We start from the raw sequence: 22,349 nt of genomic DNA on the forward strand, positions 1-22,349 counted from the left end.
TCCTATAACTTGTCTATATTGTGTGTGTTTACCTTTATGTGAGGACTTTTCCTCTTCAAGATGATTTTAAACTACAGTAGTTAAGAGAACAGAATGACTCCAGTCTTAATCCTGCTTTGGCTTAATTCAGTTAGCTTTGGTCTTTTATTTTCTTCATTTTAGTTTTACAGTAATGAATCTGATTTGCATCAGAGTAGCTTGTCTTCCCAGTGCTCATGGTCCTCTACTGGATTCTCTGGAGATTCATCTCTTTTTAAGCTCATCACTTTTTTATTGCTTGATAATTTCCTCCCAGTTCCTAGTCTGTTCTCCTCCCTCTGCTTCATAAATCCTCACTGTGTTTACCTCTCTGCTCTCAAGCTTAAAGTTTCTTGGAATTCCTTTTCCCCCACTGACTCTTTTCTCATGGTGTCTCATTTTCAGCTTACATCTATAATTCTCCTATTCTAATGATGTTACTAACCAGTTTCTGACATTTCTTCTTCCTGTGTTACATTTATTCCACCTCCACCAAGTTTCTTGTTTTGATTTGTTCGATTTGTTTGTTTCCAGTTTTTTAATAGTCTCACTCACAGGGTCAACCTCTCTTAGTCTTAGGGTTTGAGTGTAGAAGCAGAGAAGATGAAAAGACTCATTCACAGAAGGGGAGGATGACAAAGAGCTCTAGAGAGGGCACAATGGAACACTGGCGAGTAGGGGAAGTGAATAAACAGAGGGAGAATTTACTGGGGTAAAGGATGAGAAGAGTGGGGATCACAGATGACATTAAGGATGCTTAAATTATATAAAGACATTTAAAATCAAGTCAATAATCAGTTGGACAGAAGATTCATGAGCACAGCTCATTCCTGGCTTTATTGCAGGGCTCTTGGGCCATGCTACTACTGTATGTGGCTTCTGATGTAAGTTAATATCTTCTTCCGATGGTATCCTCCCACCCACCCACACACACACTTTGGACTTCTATGTTAGATATCTATGGCTACTATAACTACAAGTTGCTGGCTCAAAACAATAGACACTTATTCAGCCATGGAAATGAAAGCTAGAAGTCCAAAACTAAGGTGTCAGCAGAGCTAGCTTCCCTAGAGGCACCAAGGGAGAACCTGTCCCCACCTCTTCTTATATCTGAACATGACATGCATCCCTTGGCTTGAGGAATAGTACAGTCTCCACATCCCCAAGAAGGCCTTCTTCCTGTGGACCTTTTTCTACCATTCTTATATGAAAACTCTTACTTTGACATCTAATGCCTACCTCAAGGTAATTAAGATCATAATTGTATCTATCAACACATAAACAACCAATTTAGCTCCAACACATTCATGGGTACTAAGAATCATCACTTAGATCTTTGGGTATGAATATTCAACTCACTATAGCTGGTAAGACTGCCATAAGATAAATTTCTAATATTCTACATGGTGAGGATGAACTTGGGCAAAATAAGAATCTATTTATGGGCCAGTGTTTGATATCCCATAATATGTGATATGACCTGCAGCCAGCAGTTCTGTTTTGTATTGGAACTAAGTATACTTTATAAAGTGAACAATCCTAGTGTTTATTAACAAACTTGTGTCTTAAAAAGATAATGAATCAGTGGCACAGAGACCAAAATGCCTCAGATAACACTCAAAACTCAAATGCTATCAAACTCACTTACCGCACACTTTAGGTTGTTCAATTTCTATTCATTCTAATGAATACTGAAATGTAAAACTTTCCATATTTTCCTGTATGTACTTAGCTATTTGGTCTTTTTTTTTTTTTTAGAAGACATGACTGAAGATAAAATGGATCAAAGTTTGGAAAATTCTGAAATTTTTCAGACTTGTAAAAGTTCCATACTTAATAATTAGACCATTTATAACCTAAAGTAGTTACGATGACTGTTAACGTTCACTAAATTAATGCATCAAAGTAATAAGCTTTTGGCTTACTTTTGCATTTTTGATGACTAGTAAGACAAAAAAAATGTTTATAGGTACACTGACCCATAAAAGCATTTCCCATACTACAGAAACTCAGTATTTGTTTTTTAGTATGTTGCAAATACTTCTCTACCTTGTGATTCAGTTCTATAGTGTTTGAAATATGAGACCTTAAAGTTTCTATACATCAAAATATTTATGTGGTTTCTGTCTCCTGAGGTATAGTAATGTAGATAGATAGATAGATAGATAGATAGATAGATAGATAGATAGATAGATAGATAGATGGATAGAAAGAAAGAAAGAAAGAAAGAAAGAAAGAAAGAANATAGATAGATAGATAGATGGATAGAAAGAAAGAAAGAAAGAAAGAAAGAAAGAAAGAAAGAAAGAAAGAAAGAAAGAAAGAAAGAAAGAAAGAAAGACACATACAGACATTCTTTCAAGCCCTACCCATGTGTAAGTAGCTTCAAGCTCATTTAGAAAATTAAACCAGATACAGATTCTCTGGGGCAGACTTCACACAGCACTGGCTTTTGTTTCCCCTCCTCAAAAAAATTTCCTGGCAGGACTTCAACACAAGCAGAAAGAATGAGGAACCGCATGCCCCTCAGCAAGCGATATGCACTATTGCTATTCAAATTGGTTGGAGTGATTCCACCAGCCTGGATGAAGTTAAAGCCACTAGAATTGTGTATTTTAATTCTCCACAAGGCAGCACTTCTGAATATCTCAGTTACATTCACCAAGATCAACCTTAAGCTTGACATTGTGAGGTGGAGAAAGTGGATACCAGAGGCCCCTTGTATAAAAAAGAAACCAAGGTTCAAAATCAAGAATGGGCATGAGCAGGTGAAGCACTACCTGGAGGGAAAGGGAACTCAAGATAGAGATAGGATTCCTGCAGAAAGCCAACCAAGATGCTCAGATATCGACAGGGCCTGGAGCAGGTACCAGGCTGAGGAGTTTAGATACTAAGGATGGGAATCCTGGCTTAGAGAACGCCATGGATTTTTTTCTGTGCAGGTGGATTCTTAGAAATAATGCCAAGAGAAGGGCCTGTTAAGAGGGCTCAGAGAAGCCAGTCTCAGGTTGTCAAGGGCTGATTTAACTGTTGCCCCAACCCTCCTTCAGGCTGTCTTTTGACAGAATGATCCTGATTAAAGACAGGGACAGTGCTTTTCTTCCCATTATCTGTGTATAATAAATGACAATGCAGAAACAGCCAAACAAAAGAAATGCATAGAATGTGAGGAGGCTGCAGAGACCTATGACTTTTCTGGACATCTACCCAAAAGACACCTGAATGTGTTTATTAAGTCATGAGACCCAGACATTTTACTTGTGGAACGTTCATGATATAAGCATGAAAGTACAGACTGATGACATCATTTCCTAAAGTAACTAACTTAATCCCCAGCTCCCTCTCCCTTCCCAATGTCCAAAAGTAAAACTGGGAGCTCACAACCTCTCATCACATGAACTATTTGGAGGTCCAGCAAATTCAAATTTGAAGGGGACTGACTCACTGGAAGTAACAAAAGTTATCCAATCACTCAGGAAATCCTAAGGGTTTTGATGTTTTATAATAAACATCAGGGGACAAAGAACACTTTTTTGTAGTAGTAGTAGTAGTAGTAGTAGTAGTAGTAGTAGTAGTAGTAGTAGTAGTAAACTACATCATTGCAGATAGGGAAATGATGAGCAAAAGGGGAACTGACACAGAAGTAAATTCCAGTTGTGTGTAAGTGATGCTATTCAAGATGGGCTACCCTAAAACACTGCACCTTGGAATGGAAAGCCATAACAAATGCAGAAAGGTGTCTCCGACTCCCCCCAGGCCTTCCCCTTTAAGCAGGTATTTACTCCTGGGAAGAACCTTCTGGTTTTTTCCCACAAGTTTCAGTGTAATCCTCTCCTTCTGAAGATATCCTGTGTATACCTACAGAGAAGGAGCCAAAGACAAGAGATGCCCGAAGGATCTGAACAAGCAGCTCTTGCCAAGTTTCTCTTCTGCTCCTATTCAACAGCATGCTATCGCAGTCCTTATCTACTATTTGCATTTGCATTATCCACTATCTGTATGTCTGTCCAGGGGTTATCAGCCCTGGCATTAAACATAGACAGGCATCCCTACTCTCCCACATCCTCTTTCCTTTACAGAGTCTCCTAATGTCATGAAAATGTATCACAGAAATCTGTATATCTGTATGTTTCTTCTTCATAAAATAATTTTACGATCCTCAAGTTGTTCAAAGGAGGGTAAAGAAGATTTGTGTTCTCTATGGAATTGTAAAACCTCACAGGTACCTGCTGACTTGTAGGGACATAGGCTCCGTGGAAATGACAAATCTATACAATTAGGTAAATGACAATTTATTAAATAGTTAATACAGAAATTAACTAAAACCAACTATTTTCATTTCTACCCTAATCCTGCCAGGCCAATACAGCCATCAAGAGAATTTTAAGACTCACAGACTTGTGAATGAGAGGCTGTGATGGTTTGAATGAAAATAACAACCCCCTCCCTCCCCAATGCTCTTATGTTTGAACACTTGGGTCCCAGTTAGTGGAAATGTTTTGGAAAGATTAGGTGTGGCCTTGTTGAAGGAGGTCTATCACTGTGGGCAGGCTTTGATGTTTCAAAAGACTCATTTTCAGTTTGCTCTCTCTACCACCTGCTTGATGGTTAAGATCTGAGCTTTCACTAAGATGAAAGGATGGACTATCCAGAGACTACCCCACCCGGGGATCCATCTCATCATCAGCCACCAACCCAGACACTATTGCACATGCCAGCAAGATTCTGCTGAAGGGACCCTGATATAGTGGCCTCTTGTGAGGCTATGCCAGTGCCTGACAAACACAGAAGTGCATGCTCACAGTCAGCTATGGGATGGAACACAGGGCCCCTAGTGGAGGAGCTAGAGAAAGTACCCAAGGAGCTGAAGGAGGATGCAACCCTGTAGGTGGAACAACAATGTGAACTAAGCAGTACCCCCTGAGCTCGAGTCTCTAGCTGCATATGTAGCTGAAGATGGTACCCCCTGAGCTCGAGTCTCTAGCTGCATATGTAGCTGAAGATGGCCTAGTCGCTCTTGCAAACTTTAAAAGGCCCCTTGGTCTTGCAAACTTTAAAAGTCCCAGTACAGGCGAAGGCCAGGGCCAAGTAGTGGGAGTGGGTGGGTAGGGGAGCAGGGGCGAGGGGGGGGTATAGGGAACTTTCGGGATAGCATTTGAAATGTAAATAAAGAAAATAATAATAGTAATAATAATAATAATAATAATAATAATAATAATAATAATAATAATAAAAGGATTATCGATGTTTATATGCGTGTCTCTGTGCATGTATGTGCACGAGTGTAAGTGTCCCCTGGGGCTGGAGGTACAGTCAGCTGCAAACCTTCTGATGTGGGCGCTAGGAACTGAACTCAGTTCCTCTGTAAGATCAGGACACTCTCTTAACAGCTAAGCATCCTTCCCAGCAAGTTCAGTTCCTTTGGAAAAGCAGACACTTTCTTAACCCCAGATTCGTCTCTCCAACCCATCAAAATGATTTTAAGGGAAGCAGCAATTCAGGAAAGCAATATAACATTATTTTTTTCTTAATTCATAATTTAATGAGCCTAAAAAGGAAAACCTTAAAAAGTATGCTGCTTTGCTGTGTGTGTGGTGCATGCCTATGCTCCCAGAGCTGAGAAACAGTGTGTGTGCGTGTGTGTGCGTGTGTTTGTGTGTGTGCGTGTGTGTGCATGTGCATGTGTATTTGTCCTCAATCACATGAGAATCCTCTCTCAACAAGATCGAGGCTTTACTTCTTACTGCTGTCTTTCTATCATAGACTCTGAAATTTATAAAATAACAAGAAATACATCTCTCTTTATTTTGAGTGTCCTAAAGGTATATTTTGCACGTTCCCAAAACTTAGCATAATGCCTTGGAAATGTACTTTGTGTCCATACAGGGAATGAATTAACTTGAAATGTCATATATCTGAGAGTCCATCTGTATTTGAGATTTATACATAAAGCCTCTTTATTTATCCTCTGTACTGGGAAATGGAATTTGAATAATTTTAAGGCAGCAATATAAAAAAACCCTACACTTGTTTATTTTAAAAAACCTATTTTATATTAAAATTTAATGTTTTTCTTTAAGTAAATTTATAAATTCCTACATTAGGCAAGGCCTAGACTAATTTACTAGCCTTTGCACAAGATTTGATGCCAATTTCCTGTGTGAATTACCAGTGTTCTGTTAGAGTGTAGAAAAACCAACTGCATAGTGATTTTATATCAATTTATATTTTGCTAATATTAATTTATACTAGCATAAATCAATACAAAGTTTAAATTTATACCATGACTAGTACCTCCCAGTATAAAAAAAACATTACTAGTGTATCTAAAATGAAACATGAGTTAACTTTCATTCCTTTGTAGCAAATACACATGCCCATATCCCACATAGACAAGATAAAGCTATATACGCTAGGTTTTGGTTTGCCACTTTTCTTAAAAGCTGGTAGACAGAAGTTTCAAATGATTCACTGGTATGGTTTTTGATACATTTTGCTATTTATCAGTGAATCCTGAGTTTAATATATAACTACACTCAATACCCAAAAGACATCCACAGCTCTCAAGTTCTTCTGAGAAAACAATCCCCATCACAGTGTAATGATACCTTTTGTTCCACTTTCAAAAACTGAGCCAGCTCCTCCACAGTCAGGTGGTCTTTCTTGTCACTGTAGCTCAAGAGCAGCAAATAGAGGTCTCGTCTCAGTGACATCATTTTGTAAAAAACGCAGAATTCTTCGAACGTCAAGGTTCCCTGATTCTCATCTGTATCTGCTTCCTGAACAATACGTAGGGGAGAAAGGTGAACTGAGAATAAGAAAGTAACCTCCACTGTAGAAGGGCCAACACTTAAATCACAAAAATACATTTTTAAGCACACAGGGAACAGTATAAAAGTTATAGGCAATGAAGAAAGTTTCAACAAATTAGAGTCAACTTTATACAAACCTATTTCTCTGGCTAGAGTACATGTATAATATATAAATTAACAGAAAAAAATCTTTGAGGCAGACACTGAACTAACATTTCTAAGCAGAAAAGTACGTCCAAGTGAACAACTCTAATCCAAGCTCCTATGACACTGTGGCTAGAATGGTGGCTCAGCAGTTGCCAACACAGTGTGGCGGCTCACAACCATTTGTAAGCCCAGGTCCAGGGCATGCAATGCCCTCTCAGGCTTCCTTCAGGACTGCATAGACATGGTGCCCTTGCAAGCATGTAGGCAAAACACAAATTAAAAAAAATAAAAATAAAGTTGCTAACATCTGTATGGCAGCCCTGTTTTCAATGCCAGAATCAGAATAAATTTACAAATAAGCAAGAAGTAAATTGTAAAGAATACAGGTAAACCTTTAAAGTGAAATGTGAAGCCAAGTGTGTTAGAAGATAGATCTTGTTAGGAAACAAAGTCTGGCATGTGAGGGCCTAGCTGGAGGCATGCTTGGACCACGTAAAGAAAGCCTGTCTCAGAAATAAAATAAAATAAAATAAAATATAATAAAGTAAAATAACAACAAAACAACAGCAATAGCAGCAGCAATAGCAACAACAACAAAATTAGCAACTCATCTAAAAAGCTAAAAAAGAATTATGCCAAAGAAAACCAAGGAAACTAGAAACAAAATAAGAAAGCCTATCTTAAAAAAGTGACGCCGTCAACAGCTGACTTTGGGGAGACCAGTCAGAAAGAGAACCTGACCACGGTAGATGAGGGACAAGAAGAGGGGTGTGCTTTAATGCACAGCATAAACACTTGTCTCTCACTGGCTTCACAACTGTGACATCTGAGGAGATGTAACTCTGCCCATACACCAGTCTCTCTGACCCCTCGTGGGTGGCCCCGGGCTTCGGGCTCTTACAGCCACGGGAGCTGTGGTACCGTTCACTTTTCCTCCTGAGGGAAAGTCTGAACAGTTCATACAGATAGGTGTTTACTTTAAATAATTTGTGCCTAATAATTACTGTATAAGAGGTGTTCACCACAGATCGTGAGGTAGGCAAAATTAATCACTTAAGTGCCAGGGAAGCATAATGAACAAGCAAACTATTTATATGATCACCTTCATTCAAAGTGCACGCAATCATAACCAAATAAAAACTGACGGGAAAGGACGGACATTTTGAAGTTTTTGGGTTTGGGAAAAAAAAAAAAAAAACACTGAGCTGTTAAATAGATTTAAATATAGCCTTAAAAGTCAAAATGTTTGTGAGAATTTTGCATATTGCTCAAGCTTGCTTCAGTGGTACACAGACTAGAACTGGAAAAATAAAAGACCAGTGTGGCCTCTAAGCAAAGATAACATGCAGATTAGTGTGAGGCATTTCAAATTTTTGCTTACCGCTAACTTTAGATTAAAAGCACACAAAAATATATTTAAACCTTGTATAGCTTCTATATGATGCTGTTGGTTCCTTCTCGTCATTTTCAATAAGAATATATACTGGTTTTGCTATATGGGGCCTCTAATGAAGAGCCTTTGCATGTAAGAAATTGAATAGACTGCTTACTTTACTGTTACAATTTTAATTTATATGAGTACACTGTAGCTGTCTTCAGACACACCAGAAGAGGGGATCCGCTGCCTTTACAGATGGTTGTGAACCACCATGTGGTTGCTGGGAGTTGAACTCAGGACCTTTGGAAGAATAGTCAGTGCTCTTAACTACTGAGCCATCTCTCCAGCCCTGCTGCTACAATTTTAAATTAACATGTTTAACCCTTCCAGGCATGATACTCACCTTTATCTTAGCAGTCAGGAGGCAGAGGCAGGTAATTCTGTGAGTTCAAGACCAGCCTAGTCTAAATGGGTTCCAGACCAGGCAGAGCTACGTAGTGAGACCCTATCTCTCTCTCTCTCTCTGTGTGTGTGTGTGTGTGTGTGTGTGTGTGTGTGTGTGTGTGTGTGTGTTTACTCCTATTTAACAGATTTCTTTAAGATTTCCACTTCTATGTGTTAAAATATCCCACATCCTGAAAAATAAAGTCCTAATACTTCTAGGTTCAACAATTTCCCATGAACATCCTTAATCTGCCTGACAACATCTGAAGCTCTCATTCTCACTACGAGCTTTTCTTTGCAGAGCCTTGCTAAACCCAGGACCCATGTGGTCTTATTTCACATATAGTTACACACTTGTCCCGTCACTTCTGGCTTCACAGATTTTAAAATGTAAGAGCACTGTCTAGCCACATATACAGTAGCCTTACTAACTCTCTGACAAGAGGGGACTGAGGCGGAAGGAGCTCTGCAGATTCTGAACCAGCCTGGGCCACATAGTATGACCCTGTCTCAGAATATACAGAATGATATGAAAGTAGAAAAGAAGTTACTTAGGAGCACAAGGCTGTAAGTGTGGGATGGGGTAAGAGCGGGGAAGAAGATCAACCAATCAAAGTATGAATGAAAATACTATAATGAAACCTGTAGTAATAGATGCTAATTTAAAACTGTAACTATTAAATAAGTAAGCTCGACTAAAGAATTTACTCTAAACCCATAAGACATAGGACATAAACATTTTCTGGTTTTCCCTGAATTTCACTCCTTTTCTCCCCTTTTTTCTCATCCAATGGAACCAAATACCCCAATACACACCATCTCTAACAGGAGCATCTCCTAAGCGGGACCCCCTTAAGCAGTCACAGAAGGGATCCAGCCTCTGTCTTCCCATCACTATTGGAACACATGGTCCCTGTTGTTTATGTCTTTGTGATAAAAAGAGCAGAGCAGCACGTGAATAGGAAAAAAAAAGTCCCAAACATAAAACATTTTTCCTTTTTATGCTTATTATGTGTCTAAATTATTGACCTAGTCACATAGAATGAAAAGTTTTTGTAAAACATGGATCATGCATATCATGATTTATCTCCAAATAAATGCTGTTTTGTGATTTATCTCTTGCTCATTACTAACAGTGTAATCTGGCCTTTGCCCAGCAAGGCTCACTTCCAAGCACAACCCAGCTGGAAGCTGCAGAGGACTTTCCCACCCAGCACCGCCCTCAAGGAGTGAGAGGAAGAAGCATCGTGTCTCACACACCAACAGAGGGCTGAACTCTGACAGCAGCACTTCCAGGCCTCGTGAGTTTTCCATCTTAAACTCTTCTGAAGCAAAAGAGAGCTCTTGGGGCTTCTGACGGCACTGTTTTTCTCTTGTTACTAGGTTTTTATTCTAACCCTCACAACAGCCTCTGTGGTAGGAAAATGAAGCACTTTCATCCTCTTAAAAGGACTTGATCAAGTTCATACCACTGTTCAAGTGTCAGGAATTATAATTAATTGCTCTTGAAAACTGCAACAGCATAGTATTCGAGGGGATGAAACAGGGTACTTAAGTCTATGAAGAATTCTCCTTTGATGAGACATAATGCCTCTCTTTATCAAAGAAAAATAAAACAGTACAGAGCAGGTAATACCAGCTCCCAGCAAAATAGTAGATTTTAATGTGCCTGAGTACATCAGTAATTGCTGTGTTTTACAAAAGGCCAAGACAATGGTGAACACGTACCTGAAACATTTGCCTGACTTTTCTTCTGGGCAGATTGACATTTAGTTTATGCATCAGCTGGTGAATCTCTTCAATATTCAATAAGCCATCACCGTTCTTATCAGCCTCCTCAAAGGTCTGCTTTACCCATGTGCAGAAAGGTCAAAGAAAAGTTTGCCTCAGAGTCAGAACTGCTCACTCGTTGAATGTCACACGGACACTGCCAGCGATGTGGAAACAGAAGACATGCTTTTGAGGAGACCCTAAAGTGCACAGGCTGTGAAGAAAGCCTGGTGGTGACAACAGGAGAGAGGAGATGGGAGTATATGTATGTGTAGGTGGTGCATGGGTCATAAAACAGGAGTTTTACTAGACTGCTGAAAGGTTTAATTCAAACACTCTAGTTGACCTAATCCAAATTAAGTCTTAAAACCACCAGCGGAAAGCACCATGTTTCACCAGCTCTGTTGAGGACAGCACCCTTGGCCCCCCTAACATCACAAGACAAGTGTTTCTATGTGACTTCATATACCATCCTTTTTCTCATGTCCTGACCTCATCTCCACGATGCAGCCAGGCTAACCCGAATGTTGCTACACAAAGGGTTAGAGGTCTTGCACACCTTTGCTGTGTGTGTATATGTGTGTGTGTGTGTGTGTGTGTGTGTGTGTGTGTGTGTGTGTGCATGTGTGTTTAGAGACAGCTCAAGCTCCTCCTAGTCTTAATGTTCTACATCTTGACTCAAAGGTCTCACTGTGATGAAATTTCAAATTCAACAAGTCTAGGCTCTGCCTTCCCCTATGCTCTCTCTTAGTATGTTTTTTTGTTGTTGTTGTTGTTTTTATCATCAGAATCTCAACTCTCTTTTCTGTGCTTACTCTAATATTAACAAACAAACAAACAAAAAACCCTAGACCATGTCATTGAACTTCACTATTAGCTGGGCGTGGTGGAGCATGCCTTTAATCCCAGCACTCGGGAGGCAGAAGCAGGCAGATTTCTGAGTTCGAAGTCAGCCTGGTCTACAAAGTGAGTTCCAGGACAGCTAGAGCTATACAGAGAAACCCTGTCTCGAAAAACCAAAAAATAAAAACAAAACAAAACAAAACAAAACACCTTAGACCATGTCATTGAACCTCACTATTGCTAGGAAAAAAGAGAAAGCTTTCAGTCAAAATAGGTAAGAGAATGAATTCTCAACTCCACACTCTTACAACCTGATCTAGCATCTCTGTTGCCTGCACATGAGAACTATTTCTAGCTGCACTCGTTAGCAGTAGATGTGAAAGTGCTCCACCAAGAATTACACACTTGTAATCATAATCACTAAGCTCAGATGTGGGACTCAGAGGCAACAATACAAAGCTGAGTTAACATACAAAGGATTCATAATATGTACATGGAGACTTACAGGGTCTTCAATTAAATGAGAAAATTAAGTGGATACATTGAAAAATCCCAATTAACAGAGAGCATTCTACTATAATGTATTTTTAAGGACATGTATACATAGTATATAAAATTGAGCTTCAACGTTTATTAAATGGTATTGGAGAGAAAAGAAATAAAAGAAATGAAAGAGAGAAAGAAAGAGAGAGGAGAAAGAAAGAAAGAAAGAAAGAAAGAAAGAAAGAAAGAAAGAAAGAAAGAAAGAAAGGGAGGAAGGAAGAAAGAGATAGAGAAAAAAAGAAGAGAATCAAAGTCAGAGAAAGGCATGGGTTTAAAAATCAAGAAATGGCAAGACTGGAGAGAATGTTCAGCAGTTAAGAATACTGTCTGCTTTTCCAGCCAACCTGAGTTCAATTCCCAATATCCACATGGAGGCTGACAACCATCCCAAGTCCAGCTCTAGGGGCTCCGATGCCCTCTTCTAGCCTCCATAGCTACTATGCACAGACACACATGCAGGAAAAACACACCCACACACACTAAATAAATAGAAATTACAATTTAAAAGGAAAACAGTAAGTGGAGAACAGAAGCGACTCACAGCAGAGGGCCAGTAGACAATGTCACCTTAGCAAGCAAGCAACAGTCCAAAAAGATGTTTTTCTTCCTAGCTCAAACTACCATCCACCTTTCCAGTGATAATAAGCCACACTTGCACTTTCTATGTGAATCAAATTATGGCTGGGGAAGGTTAATGCCTTAAAAAACCAAAATCATATTATGTGGATGACTGAAGAAATGAATGAATGAACAAATAAATGCACACAAGGAATCCATTAAGTTACACAACTTATACATGCTAGCTAGTCACTGCAAACTTACAAAGTAACAACAGGCAGAAAAGAAAAATCTATATTCTTCCAGAGATTCTTTACAACAAAATCGACACAAAAGCCAAGCTCTTTTCACTGTTTCTTAGAAAGCTCAGTCGAGAGCTCACTGCACGTTTTACCTAGGGGCTAAAGGGAGAACAGAGCTAGACGAAAAATACACTGAGAATTCAAAGGATGATCTGTTGCTAGTAAAGGTTTGTTTTTGTTTTTGTTTTTTCTGTTTTCTGTACACACAGCACACACAGCTTCCCCTGGAGCTCCATCCTTTTCAATTTGGCACTCCTCTGACCACAACACACTCAGCCATATGACAAAGGAGTGAGTAAACGAATTCAACAACAGCAGGATTTCTAGCTTTTTTTTTTTTTCTACAGTGATCTATCAAACTCTTAGGATGAGACAGGGACGGCCAGTCCTCAGCACGAGCACTTCCTGCAGATACAGGCTCCTTGGGCTGGAGGCTGAGCTTCAAGGCTTCAGACCTATCCATAGCTGGCCTTGACAACTGCTTTAGACGACAGGGATTGACGAACCTCAAACAGAATGGAGTCAGACCAAGAAATAAACACCTGATATAGCTGTCTCTTGTGAGGCTATGCCAGTGCCTGGCAAATACAGAAGTGGATGCTCACAGTCAGCTATTGAATGGAACACAGGGCCCCCAATGAAGGAGCCAGAGAAAGTACCCAAGGAGATAAAGGGGTCTGCAACCCTATACGAGGAACAACAATATGAACTAACCAGTAAACACTCCCCCTCCCCAAAGCTCATGTCTCTAGCTGCATATGCAGCAGAGGATGGTCTAGTAGGCCATCAGTGGGAGGAGAGGGCCTTCGTCTTGCAAAGATTATATGCCCCAGTACAGGGGAAAGCCAGGGTCAGGAAACAGGAGTGAGTGGGTTGGGGAGAAGGGCGGGAGGAGGGTATAGGAGACTTTCAGAGAGAAAACTAGGAAAGAGGATAGCATTTGAAATGTAAATGAAGAAAATATCTAATTAAGAAAGAAAAGAAAGAAAGAAAGAAACAAACAAACAAACACTGGTCCTGATTCTACTGATGACAGCCCCGTTACCGTGGGTCTTCAGTGTCACCTCTCAGTGACCCTGCTTCTTCCTCTCCAGCATCAGGAAACACAACCAGATAACCGTGAGCTCACTCATAACTTCAACATTCTACGAAAGGAAAACTCATTATTTCCAGTAAGAGTGTGTGTAGAAAAGCAGCTGAAAGGTTTCTGTATAAAGCTGTGCTTTATAACCAAGATATCAGTGCTCAGAAAACCCCTGAACTGCTGATTCATTACCACACACAATATTACGAAGAATAAGTCATTCTACAAGGGAAAAATCAGAAGGAAAAGGAAATAGATGCTACAGTTGGTGTTTTCTATAACAAAACATAGGGGAATGAAATCGCATCATATTCTTTCACATCACGGTTTCAGCGGGCAGACTTTCTGTGAAATGGCTGACACTCAACCTTTTGCTCTTTGCAGACAACTCATCTCCGGCACAGCTTCTCTACTCATGGGGCAGCAGCCTGAAGAACAAGACCTGCAGGAATGTGCACAGCTCTGTTCCAGTAACTCCCTGCTTGTGCACAATGAAGCTCAAATTTTAAGTAAAAAAAAAAAAAATCATCATTCTTTTAACGTTTTCAATCATGTCAACTCATTCTTAGCTCATGGTCCTAGACAAACTCAGAAGGTGAGCTGCACTTCCCCTGCATTCTAACTGACAGCACATGTAAGCGGTCACCTTCAGGTGACAACTTCGTTCACCGCATCAGGACAGAGTAAGTGGCGAAAGAAACAGGGAACAGGCTGATGGAGTAAATGCTGAGGTTGGACACCAGCACCATTATCTCTGCATGAGGTAGGATGCTGAGATTTCAGAGTTCATCTACCCAAAGGAAGCAGGAAGAAATCTGCCAGCTTTCAGCACTGCAGCAGCAAGCAGCCTATTCGGGATGCTCACAGTGTGAGTACATCAATTTACTCTCTATATTCTCCAGTGATGCTCTCTGTACCCTCCAGTGAGCAGGCTCCAGCACTAGCAGCACTGTCACCCTATAGACACAGACTGTGATACGAAAGGGTGGAAGCCACCCAGACCTTCACAAGACCTGGCCCACCAGGCTGCAAACATAACCCAGTTCACAACTTAGGTGGATGGGCTTTCTCCTTCAGCCAGTTAAAGATTCATTATAGTTATTTATTCATGAACGTTTAAGTCCTAGGTGAAGCCTAACCATGAACATCCTACACTCTTTTCTCCTTGATTAATTAAACATATGTCCAATCAAGAATGTCAATCTGGAGCTGGAGATATGACTCAGTGGAGCAAGGTCCTTGCTGTCAACCCTTGAGGACCTCACGCCAATCCCTGGCACCCACATGGTAGAGAGAAGTAACTCCTTCACGTTGTCCTCTGACTGCTTATGTGTGTTCACCTTAGTATAAACATGCAGAGTGATGTGTGCACACACACATACACAAACACACATATACACAAAATTTTTAAAATTGTAATGCCAATATACTGCTTTACTGCATAAAACTTTGTCAATTCTGAAAGACGGTATCCTGCTCCACCCACTTTTCACTGCTTTTCTTGCTGTCTATTAGTTCCTTTACTCTTCCTTGCCATGTCACACAAACACCAGCTGTCTCGAAGTGTCTTATAAAATTGCTTTCCTGGGCAGTTGAGGTGTGCTTCCTTCCCAGATGACCTGCTTCCAGAATATGAAATTTCTTAGGCACCACGCTGACTAATTCAAATATGAGTGAATACTTTCAAGCAACAGAAAGCATAAATGCATCAAGTTTAAAGAAAACAGAAAAAAAGCAAAACAACAACAACAACAACAAAACCACACAGACAAATAACGCAAAGAGAGGATCCTGCCATCTGTGCCCACCTCTTACCTGTCTATGTCAAGAATTACGACTCTGACCTACAGAATAAAGGTTCTGAGATACTCGAGTGGGTCCTAATCATCAGGGGGCAGATCACAGCTTCTGGAATTGATTGTTTCCCCTGTGACCCTTGCTCTTCCTTGTTTCATATAGAACTTTGACACATTAATGTATCCGGGAATCATATGGTCTAGTGATGGGAAGAGAGGTGACTGTTGACTTAATCCAGCCATCCTCAGGGTACATGGCTGAGTGTCTCTGATGAACGTTTCCAAGTCTTCTGTCCTATCTGTGTGAGACTGGGTTTTTGTTGTTGTTGTTGTTGTTGTTGTTGTTGTTGTTGTTTATTAAGCGAAGTACAAAATGGACATGGAAGCTCATATGCTCTCTTACATCTGACACTGTAGAGATGTGCAAAGTAATGAAGCAGCAGGATCCTTCGAGTTTTTGCTGCTTTGCTTTGAAAAATATAGTCATTCTACATGATGGTAAATGTAGTAGAAATTACTATGACTTTAAACAAATTGACTTTTTGTTAGTGCTCTGATTTAGTTTCTAATATGACAAATATCAAAATATACATCTCGCATTACCATAGCAGCATCATAGCAGTCTTCAAGCAGGAATGGATCTACAATAGGAATTCTGCCCAATGACAAGAGTTATCTCAGGAGAGTGTTGTACACAGGCTTTTCCCCTGTTTGCTTCTCTCTTTCATTTGTAAGGCAAACACTGTTCCCTTGGGCAGGACTGTGCTTGGCACTGCCACCTGAAGATGCTATACCTCCTTTGACCAAGAGGTTGCCAGCCAGCTGAGGGGCCAAGCCTACATATAAGGGATGTGGTGCTGAGTCACTGATGACATCACTGAACCACTGAATTAACCCTATCCTGGAACTGCCCATCTTAGATGTGAGAAAGCACATCTTTACCAAGAGCGCCGTCAGCACAGCTTTTGATGTCTGTACCAGAAAGTGTTGCCACTGTTCAGTAATGTTGCTCACTTGGGTTTTTCTAGTTTCTTGTTTCACCAAATGTCAAACCAACAGACCAAGGCAGAGTTGTTTTTAACTCATTCAAGAACCCCATTTGCACTCATCTGCTTGCTGTGCATAGACATGAAAACCTGTAGCTCACCAGCTTTGCCTTCATACTGTTGAAATCCCTTCCTGGGCTGATTGTTCCCTTTATTTCAACAATAGCCTGTGTGTCTATCTATATAATTAATGAGTATGAATTTTCCTCACTTCTGCATATAACGGTGATTATGATGGTTGATGGTGGGTGGTGGTGGTGGTTATTATTGGTGGTGGTGGTGGTAATGGTGGTAATGGTAGTTGTGGTGGTGGTGGGTAGTGGTGATGGTGATGGATGTGATGATGGTGGTGATGGTGGTGGTGGCAGTGGTGGTGGTTGGTGATGTGGTAGTAGTAGTGATGGCAAGGAGGACAATGACCCCAGGATGTGATATTTTCTCTTACAAAGACATAGACACATATATTTTAAGACCATTGAAGGCATGGAGAAGGAAAACAGACCTGGACTAGCCAAATACTCTCACTTTATAGGCAGGGCAACTGAGATCAGTAAAAGCACAGAACATTATCCACTCTACCCAGCAGGAAGGTTCCACGCTAGTTTCAGAACAGAAAGTGGAAAGACGGTGAAACAGCGTTTTTCAGACATAACAGGGCCACTGCACACATGAATTCACAGTGGCTATGACTGAATGCACAAGTCCTGTACAAGATAAAGCCAGACAAAATGCAAGCACAAGTGAGGAAGGACCCACCAAATCCCGCCCTGAACTGAAGAGATATTGGCAGTGATTCCTATGGGAGGAGAGAGAGTTAGATTTCTTCAGATGTGGCCCTCAGAAGATGCTCATGTACCAGTGGATAGCCCTATGCCAAAGTACTTAGTAGAATCACCAAATGGGCTTAATGGATTTAAAAAAGTATTCATGGCCATTAGGGGACAGAATAGGGGAAGATAGAAGGAAAATTTTAATCAAAACATACTCATGTGTGAAATTTTCAAACAGTAAATGTACAAAATATAGTGTTTACATTTAAAAAGAAAGTAAAGGGTGGATCACATAGACTCTCACTTCTCAATCACTATATAGAGGGAAATAAGTCTACTAAGAAGAAAATCCTTTCCTCTATAGTGTTAACTATTTGGTGCCCATGCTGTAAATTCAAAAGGAGAAAAAAGCTGAGAGGTGCTTGATGTGAATGACACAATTAGAGCCCAAAAAGCATTTGTTAAATTAAACAAATTTATGTCATGTCAGGATTTCTTATAGTCCAAATTAGTGTCCCAGTATAAAAATGCAATCATATCTAATAGGAACTTCTCTAAATAGAGAGCTACACTCAATTTCTTCAAAATTCTGCTCCTGACTTTACACATATTTATGTCTCCATGGTTTTATTTTTTCATGCCCTGAGAATGAGAGCAAAAGGACAGAGGACAGTTCAAGAGACAGAAAATCAGACAGCAAGGAGACATGCTTCAGACCTCACAATTATGGGAAAAAGCAAAGTGCTTTCTACTTATCACTTTGTGGACATACATGCATGCATAATAAGCACATGTCACTCACACACACACACACACACACACACACACACACGCACGCACACACACACACACACAACTCAAGCATGAAGTTCTAGAAAGGATATTGGTCATGGGTCCTCTGCCTCTTGGCAAGGGAGTCTTCATCACTGATGCCAGCCATCAGATATTTGAGGCCCGTGATCCAGGTGCGAGCCTCCTCTGGGTTGGAGGTAATGAGGTCCAGGGACTCCATGTGGTTGCCATGGTAGATGGTGAAGCAGCAGCTGGGGTCAAAGTTCCCCTCAGCCTGTCTGTGGAATATTTCAGACTGCCTGCCCTCGGTGACTTTGTAGATAGAGTCAATAGGTACTGTAAGGGAAGTCAAATATACAGTTATATGGCAGGTTAAGACATTTATTGGTAAGAATTAAGAAACAAGAAATGTAGAATTATTTAAAACATTTTAAAGAAGAAATAAATCATTGCCTGAAAGTAGTGTGTTTTTTTTTTTTTTTAAGACCCACTGTGCAAAACTGGCCTCAAAAGAAATTTCCTAATAATTTACCTCTTGGGGCATTCTTGATCATGTCTTCCCAAGGCAATCATTCTTATAAGCATGCTGGAATTTATAGAAAAGAAACAGAAGTTCCTCTCAGGGCAAGAAGACTGAAAGGTGGCTAATAAATATTTCAAATTCATTTACATATTGATGCAGGGAATTGTGTACAAAACTTAGAATTGAATGTTGTTTTGCAAAATGTTTAAGATGGTTAGAAAATAAATAGGAAGTAGATTAATGTGACTCACGGGGGAAATATCGGGACAGCACAGCTTAGAAAAGAGAAAAGGAACAGAGTGGCTCCCAGGAGGAGGGGGCAGGACAGACAGAAACACTGGGCCCACTGCAAGGATGCTGGCCTAAAATGCTCAGGAGACAGAAGTGCGGGAGATGAAGCTGAGGAGATAGAAAAAGGCTAGGTCTCAGAGAGGCTGGGATAATAGGCAGAGAATTATATTATTCAGGAAGCCTGGAAGAAAGACACTTAAGGATTACACTAGAGAAGTACTATTTATTGTCGACGTTGCATGTGTATTTTAAAGAAAGAATCCAAAATGTTCCATATCCTACTAACTGTCCTCTACCCTACCCCTCATTCTGCCTCAAGGTCCGGGTCCCAGTTTTACTTCAGTATCAAGTCACTCTCTGCATGACTCATTGGGAAATCAGCTGATGTTCAGTCCCAGGAAAAGTCCTGGCAGATCTAAGTTATTGGGAGGAAGAAGAAGAGGAGGAGGAGGAGGAGGAAGAAGAGGAGGAGGAGGAAGAGGAGGAGAAGGAGGAGGACAAAGGAGGGGGAGGAAGATGGGTACATATCTACTTCAACATTGTTATTGTGAGGTTCAGAGCAGCTGAGCTCATGTTTCTATGGATTGCAATGTCAGCACCAGGAACAGAGCAATGCAGGGAACAGAATCAGAAACAAACTGCCCCATGTTTCATCCTGAATTTTCTTGTTAAAGAGGATAGTATTACTTATTTATAATGTAATATTATACTTTAAATAAATTCTTCTGTTTCTGATGAAGACAGAAGAGCCTAGTAAAAATGAAGGTGGGTTAGAAGGCTCTGTGACAGGCTACAAGAAAAGCAGAGAGATTCTCAACCAATGCCATTAACAGGAAACAGGAAGGAATGAGCTGAGAGCTACTACAGGGCATTCAAATGAACTTGGTGATAAATCCAGGTGTGCCAGCATGCTTGACTAAGAGACACCCAGATACAGGCCACAACACCATTGCTGAGTATGTCTCAGAGATTACGACAGAAATTGGTATTTGAACAAAGGGCCAGAATAAGGAAGAGTCGCGGTCACCCAATGGGAATGGGTAGCATCGAATCAGGAACAGCTCAGACAGAACAAAAAGTCAGAAGAGAAAAGTCAATTTTCTCCCTCCTGGAGCTTGGACACTCATCTCCTTCTGCCAAGGATATCAAAACTCCGTGGTCTTGAGCCCTTGAACTATGAGATTTGAATATAAGGCATTAAGGGAGCTCAGGCTTTTGCCCTAGAACTGAGGTCACATGGTCATCTCCCCTGGCTGTAGGCTCTACCATGACACTGATGTCTGTCGTTCTGCACATACACTATGGTAAGCTCTATAAACACATGAGTCACTTCCCCTAATGAATCTCATTTCTCTACATCTACCCAAGTAGCTCTCCAGCTACTAGCTTGGTTTCTCCAGAGTAATCCCGGTAATACAGGTAGTACAGATGGGAGAAAGAAACTTTAACCACTTAAAGATTGTTGTTAATTAACAATGAATCAGTTGATTGCTCGGAAAACAGCAATAGCTTTTATGTCCATTTGGATTTATAATATCCCCTACATTTAACAGGAAAAAGTCTCAAGCTGTGAAACCTGATATCCCAATTAAAATCAAAACTCGATGTATCTCCAACACAGGGAAAATATTAGCATTTTACCATTTATGGGCAAGAAAGCCTTCATGGAGTTCCATTCCCCAAAGACTCGTTGCCATTTATTGTTTCATAATCAGCTGACCTCAAAACTTGTAAAAGTATGACAGTTCCACATCTATGAAGCTTCCACGAGGCCTGCTCAGCGCTTCCCATGTATTTCCATGCAAAACTATTTCGTCAATCAAAGCAAAGAATTCAAAGGTTGATTTTACTTTTCGCCTTCTCGCTCTTCCGAGAGGGTCGCCATCGGAGGCGGGTCCGGTGTTCATCCAGGTAAAAGAGGCGAACAAGCCCTTTGGTGCCACGCTTCAGTTTGATCATCTGTGTCCCGGACTGCATTACACTCATGCATCTTTCAACTGCAAGAGATCAGAGCACATTCAGCTATAGCTGCACACATGGCAAGTAAGGGCATGCTGGTATGCAGAGCTTGCAGTCAAAAGTAACTACTGATTCATTCCAAGACCCCAAGGATCAGATGACACGTTTGGCAGAGGTAAGTAACCTGAAAAAAAGACTTCTTAAGGAACAGATTTGTCAAGCTTATGCCAGTAAACATCTTTATAATAAAATAAATTTTTTGGTGTTTTGGGGGCACACGAGTCTCTCACTCTAGCCTAGGTTGTCCTGGAACTCATTGTGTAGCTCACTGTGACCTCAAACTCACAGCAAGCCTCTTGCATCAGTCTCCTAAGTGCTAAGATTACACAGATGAGTCATCACAGTAGGCTTGGATGATAATTATGTTTGTTGCCAGTATTTTCAGTGCAAGGGCATCATGTACATTAAGTGAACATTTCACCACTGAGATAAAACCTTGGCTCTTTCCAAAATAAATTCCATTTCCAGATAAATAACTTACTGCTCTTGCACAAATCTATCTTTTGTTGTCTGTCTATCTGTCTGTCTGTCTGCCTGTATAAGACTAATACTGGATTGATGGATTTATATTTCTAAAGACAGTTTTCAAACATGAAATCATGTGAGTTTTTATACAACTGGCTATATAAACCATCCATTAAAATTCTCTAAAATGAAACTAAAAGAAACACGATTACACAAGGCTAATTGTTGAAGTTGGATGATGATTCCATGTGTATTCATGTTCATGTTTTTTAATGTGTTTGGTAAGCTGAATACATGCTTCAGGTGATCAACAAACAAGTTTTCACAATTGTTGCTGCACGGGAGCTGCTGAGATTTTCCATCTAGAGGAATAACTTGAAAAGTTAGTTTAGGTGATAGTTTAACCACTTACGGTTTACCTTCAAGCTCTCATTTACACCTATTGTGTCTTGAGATCAATTTTCCTGGAAGTAGACATCTGCCCGTTGACCCATTTTCCTGGGTTCAGTAAAGCTGTCCATCTTTTTCTTTAGAAACACTCCTCACAGATTTTGTGGATCTTCGGTAGCCTGTCAATCACCCCATCAAGGAATCAGCACCTAACTTAAGCTTAGAGCAAATGGACTTTCTCTGAAGGAACTCAAACCTCAGGTGGATGGTTGAGTAAACCTACTTGGGTCATTTTTGACAACCGAGCTCTGACTGGTCTCCCCAAGAGGTCACAGCTGTCACGTTTCTTGTGCTAAAA

The 22,349-nt window shown here is 40.4% G+C and overlaps 1 protein-coding gene across 2 annotated transcripts in view; it reads right to left on the minus strand.

Annotated features, from left to right (window-relative positions):
* Positions 1–22,349, minus strand: part of Plch1 (phospholipase C eta 1) — a 196,636-nt gene that overhangs the window by 61,844 nt on the left and 112,443 nt on the right. For both annotated transcript variants that reach the window (XM_029537859.1, XM_029537860.1), the window contains 4 exons: positions 20,968–21,114; positions 18,396–18,639; positions 10,528–10,657; positions 6,627–6,797 (listed from right to left, as the gene is read on the minus strand). In XM_029537859.1, the coding sequence (XP_029393719.1) occupies positions 6,627–6,797; positions 10,528–10,657; positions 18,396–18,639; positions 20,968–21,114 (692 nt within the window). The remainder of the gene's footprint in view (positions 1–6,626; positions 6,798–10,527; positions 10,658–18,395; positions 18,640–20,967; positions 21,115–22,349) is intronic.

This window comes from Mus pahari, chromosome 4 (assembly GCF_900095145.1).
Source record: "Mus pahari chromosome 4, PAHARI_EIJ_v1.1, whole genome shotgun sequence".
Classification (NCBI taxonomy): domain Eukaryota; kingdom Metazoa; phylum Chordata; class Mammalia; order Rodentia; family Muridae; genus Mus; species Mus pahari.